At 46.2% G+C, this 5,547-nt stretch overlaps 1 protein-coding gene across 1 annotated transcript; it reads left to right on the top strand.

Annotated features, from left to right (window-relative positions):
• Positions 1–48: 48 nt before the first annotated feature.
• On the top strand, positions 49–1,603 carry LOC109216247 (UPF0481 protein At3g47200-like). Its single transcript, XM_019380390.1, has one exon. It carries the CDS (start codon positions 49–51, stop codon positions 1,525–1,527), a length of 1,479 nt encoding a protein of 492 aa, XP_019235935.1. The 3' UTR covers positions 1,528–1,603.
• Positions 1,604–5,547: the final 3,944 nt, after the last annotated feature.

Here is a 5,547-nt window from a genome sequence, read left to right as displayed (position 1 = left end):
CCCCCTCCCCGGGTAATAATACAGTTTCAACAAAATTATCTAAGAGGGATGCCGAACAACTTTGAGATTACTCCACTGCATGATAGAACTCCTCTAAATGAAGCTACAATAAATGGTCAAGATCAATTAGTGTTGCAAACAAATAAATCTGCAAAAGAAATCTTTGACGAAAGATTTAAGGATTTGAACAAATGGTCTACCAAATCTTGTACAATATTCAAAGTAAATGCGGGGCTACGTAGATCAAATTCAGATGCTTATACTCCACTGTTGATCTCTATTGGTCCTTACCATAAGAAGAATCCACAGCTTTGTTCAATGGAAAATTATAAACTACGTTACCTACAACGGTTTCTCCAGCGGAATAAGAAGTTTGATGTGGAGAGTTACATTAGGGAATTGGAGAAACTGAAAGATGAAGTGCTAAAGTGTTATGATGATAAAGTGGAACTTGGCAGTTATACTTGCAGCCAATTTTTGGAAATGTTATTGCTTGATGGTTGTTTTGTGGTTGAGTATTTGCGGGAGGTTTTCAAAATTTTTCCAGAAGGAGAAGACAGGATTATTAACGCAGATTGGATGGTAAATCTTATAGATCGTGATTTGTTGCTACTAGAAAACCAACTTCCATTTTTGGTCCTCACCAAGCTTCATGACATGACTAAGTATCCTACAGAATCATTTATTAAAATGGTAAAATATAACTTTTGCGGTAGTTTACCGAGGGTAACTCCTAAATTCTTAAATGAAGCTAATGGTAATGTCAAAGGAATCAAACATTTACTTCAAGTGGTACACATGTGTGGTACTGGTCGCCCAGAGAAACCTTATTCTCTAACATTTGAGTTAGAATTAGTGCCGAAGGATGCCAACTTATGGCACGACCTCATGAGAAGTGCAACAGAGCTTGATGAAGCCGGAATCAACTTCTCAAAAGTTAGTGAAATTTATAGAATGTTGGGCGAAGACAACGAAGGAGACAGCACGAGTTTATTCGATATTAAGTTTGATTATAGAAGGATGAAAATCCCTTGTTTTGATTATGGAAGTGTGAAAATCCCTTGTTTTAATCATGGAAGGATGAAAATCCCTTGTTTTGAGGTCGTTAATGGTACAGAGACAGTCCTGAGGAATCTAGTAGCTTGCGAGCAACATTCTTCTGATGTATACACTAAATATTTCACAGATTACGTGATTTTTATGGATCGTCTTATCAACTCAGCTGAAGATGTGAAGTTGCTACGGTTGAAGGGAATCATCAGGAACCGGATAGGCGACGACAGTGATGTGGCTAGCATCTTTAACAAACTTGGCGATGGAGTCATCCCTCCTACTAACTTCTATTACAAAGAAGAATGCAAAAATGTGGTTGAGCATTGTAATAAAAGATGGAATAGAAGGATGGCAAATTTGAGGCACAATTACTTTAATGGACCTTGGGTGGGACTTTCAACTGCAGCAGCCGTGTTCCTCCTCGTGCTCACGCTTATGCAAACAGTTCTAACTTTCATAAGTACTCTCAAGTAGGAAGTTGTTTCCTCACTGTTCCATTCAAGTAGTTGTGTGTCAATGTTGGCTCATCCAAGCTGTTACCCGGTGCCTTCCTGAGATTCCTTGGAAGGGCGACGTAAGGCTAGGCAACTGATGTCAGTGCAGTTGCTGTCCGCCAACTGAGGTCCCCTCCGTACGCTAGACGAGATTGTTAGTGCCGTACGGGAAAACCAATGTCAAGAGCAATTGAGAGAACAGAAGTGAGAATTCAGAATGAAAGAAAGCTTGATTGTATTAATGAAAGCTATTACAGAAAAGCAACGCGGTGTCGAGGGGGAGAGACACCAGTACAGAGAATTGCTTGCTTGCTAGAAAGTTTTAATTGCTTGATCCCCCCTAATAGTACTTAAAAAAAATAATCCAAAGTTACAAGACTAGACTTGACTAAGCTAGAGAAACATAATGGAAGTATATGAAATAAAACTACTCTATATTTACAATGAAAATGACTTAGTTTTCTATAAGGCAACAGCAGGTCCGTTGTCAGCAGCAGTGTCTTTGGCATCACGGTCTGCGCGAGCGGCGTTGTCTGCGCGCGCGGCGCTGTTGGCTTCTGCCTGCGGCTTGGCGCTCGCGAGGGATATCGGTGGGGCGACAGAGGCACCTGCGCGCTTGTCACTTGGCGCGGCCAAGACCACGGGGCCGTCCGTGGCGCTAGGCATTGGGAGGTTCGCTAGGACGCCACGGGACGCGCCCAAGGGGTCATGGGGCATGGCTGGAAAGCCGCCCATGACATTCTCCCCCACCTGAGTTGGCGACGTCCTCGGCGCCTTACTTGCAAAATAATCTTCAATGAGGCTCTTGTAGGCTTTGAGGTTTGTTCCCCTCTCCCAAGTATTCTCTTCTGCATCACAGCCCTGCCATTTCACCAAAAACTCTTGGTGATCTTTCCTTGAGGCATGAATCACTCTGTCATCAAGGATAGCTTCAACACGCCTTTTCCCGGTTGAATTGGGACCTCGAATACTGGGTATTGTGAGTTGGCTCCTTAAAGGATCCTCCGTGTCTTCCCGAAAAGGTTTCAGGAGACTGACATGGAAGACAGGATGAATTTTCCACCAAGCTGGGGTATCCACCCGGTATGCAACCTTCCCAATATGCTTTTCAATGGACAAGGGTCCAATGTATTTTTGCAATAGGCGAGGGTCATGGACCCCTGCAAATAAGTACCGCTTTGGAATTTTGACCATCACTTTGTCTCCTACTTGATATTCAACAAAGCGACGATTCTGATCAGCATGCCTCTTCATCCGCTTTTGGGCTTTGACAAGTTAGCTCTGCACTATCTCCAAATTCCGCCTCCACTCTTTTGAGAAGCTGGCAGCTCGAGGAGATTTAGCCATGTTTGGTGCATTCACAGTGTGTGGGAGTAGCGGTTGCTGTCCGGTAACAATTTCAAAAGCGCTTTTGTTGGTACTAGAGCTCTTTTGTGAATTGAAACACAATTGAGCAGCATCCAGAAGCTTCACCCAATTCTTCTGCGATCCGGTTACAAAGTGGCGGAGATATTCCTCCAACATACCATTGAACCGCTCCGTCTGGCCATCAGATTGCGGATGAAAACTTGAGCTGTGACTCAATTTTGACCCAAGGCACTTGAAGAGTTGGGTCCAAAAGTTGCTAGTGAAGCGTGAGTCGCGGTCACTAACAATGTCTTTGGGCAGGCCCCAATATTTGACGACATGAGAGAAGAAGAGTCGAGTTGTATCTTCTGCTGATATATATTGTGGGGCTGCAATAAGGGTAGCATACTGGGAAAACCGATCCACCACAACCAAGATAGTTGTGAGATCTCCGACCTTGGGCAATCCGGTGATGAAATCCAGGGAAACGCTTTCCCAAGGTCTCTTTGGGACAGCTAGAGGTTCCAAGAGTCTCGCTTGTGTCAAGCGGTCCGACTTGTCCTTCTGGCATACTAGACAAGTCTTCACATACCGAGTGACGTTATCGGCCATTTGAGGCCAATAATATGCACGGCAAAGTAACGCTATAGTGCGTTCTTCACCGGGATGGCCGGCCCACAGAGTACCATGACATTCCGCCAGAAGAGTCCTTCGCAGATCTCCTCCTTTAGGAACATAAAGTCGGTTCCCTTTCACTTTCAGAAAACCATCTTCCATGTAGAACTGGCGAGTCTTGCCCTATCCTACCAAATCAACCAAATACTATGCAGCATGATCCTTGATGAGTAGATCCTGTACCTGGTCCTTGTTGGAGGTGGCTACTTCGCTCTCCCTTAGGGTGGCGAGTAGGCACACCGATGCTAGATCAGCTCTCCGACTGAGCGCATCAGCAACATGATTGGTTTTCCCACTTCGGTACTCCAGGTTGAAGTGGAATTTAGCTAGGAGTTCCTGCCACCTGGCCTGTCGACCATTCAGCTTCGGCAGGGTCATGAAATGGCTAACAGCTGTGTTGTCTGTCTTGACCACGAACGGGGTCCACAGCAGATAGTGCCTCTAAAGGCGCAAGCAGTGGACGACAGCCAATAACTCTTTCTCATGGGCGGCATAGCGCTGCTCTGCATCCTTCAGCTTCCGACTCTTGTACGCTACAGGATGCCCTTCTTGTAGCAAGACTCCGCCGAGGGCATAGTCGGATGCATCCGTTTGTACCTCGAATGGCTTGGCCAAATCAGGAGGGCCAAGACTGGGCTACTAGACATAGCCGCTTTTAATGCGTTGAAGGCCTCCGCTCGCCTGGGTCCCCAATCCCAGGGCGTGACCTTCTTGAGGAGTTCTCTTAATGGCACTGCAATGAGGGAGTAGTTTTTCACAAATCGCCGGTAGAAGTTGCATAGGCCAAGCCTCAAGGCGTGTCCTTAGGCGGCGGCCAATCTGTGATTGCCTAAATCTTCTATTGGTCCATCTTGATCCGCCCTTCCTCGATGACATGTCCGAGGAAGTCAATTTGCTTTTGAGCAAAGGAGCACTTGGATAGCTTCGCATATAGTTCATGCTCCCGCAATCGAGCTAGGACCTTCAGCAAGTGCACCAGGTGTTTTTCCAATGTTTGGCTATATACCACAATGTTATCCAAGTAGACCACCACGAATTCGTCAATGTACTCTCAGAAGACTTGGTTCATCAGGGTGCAAAATGTAGTTGGGGCGTTAGTCAAGCCGAACGGCATAACCAGGAAGTCATACGACCCATATCTTGTCACACAGGTCGTCTTGTGTTCATCACCTTCTGCAATCCGAACTTGCCAATAACCTGTCTTCAGGTCTATCTTAGTGAACACCGTCGCACCACCCAGTCTATCAAACAAGTCTGCCATTAGCGGAATAGGGTACTTGTTCTTCACTGTGATTTTGTTAAGAGCCCGATAATCCACACAGAGTCGCATGCTGCCATCATGTTTCTTTTGGAATAGAACAGGGGACCCGTATGGGGACTTGGAGCGCACAATGATCCATGTATCTAGCATTTCCGTCAATTGTCTCTGAAGCTAGGTGAGTTCGGGTTGTGACATTCTGTAAGGCGCCCGGGCGGGTGGCATCGCGCCCGGCACCAACTCAATTTCATGGTCCACAGTGCGCCTAGGTGGGAGTCGCTTTGGCATGTCTTGTGGCATGACATCTTCAAACTCCAGTAGTAGCTCCTTCACGGGTTGAGGAATGGGACCCGAGGAGCGTTCTATATCTTCAATGCAGAGGGTTGACAGGAACGTAGGGTCATGTCTTTTGACCCCCTTCTTTAACTGTAAGGCCGAGATGTTCTCAACGGCCATCTTCATGGGCATGCATAGGATAATGAAGGGCTTGGACCCATTTGTTCCCATCATCAGTAGCATGTCTGCATATGGTACGGGCATGGTGTTGGTTTGCCTTAGTAATTCCAACCCAACTATCAATTCGAAGTCATTTATGATCACCACTCGTAGGTTGCATTTTCCTTCGTAAGGGCCAAGCTTCACCGATACCTCTTTGGCTATTCCACCCACTGGCTGAGGAGGTGAGTCGATAGCCTTGACACGACCTTTACCTTTTCCTAC

The sequence above is a fragment of the Nicotiana attenuata genome, unplaced genomic scaffold (genome assembly GCF_001879085.1).
Source record: "Nicotiana attenuata strain UT unplaced genomic scaffold, NIATTr2, whole genome shotgun sequence".
Lineage (NCBI taxonomy): Eukaryota > Viridiplantae > Streptophyta > Magnoliopsida > Solanales > Solanaceae > Nicotiana > Nicotiana attenuata.
The sequence above is the reverse complement of the archived record's forward strand: the minus strand, read 5'-3'. Positions and strand labels throughout refer to the sequence as shown.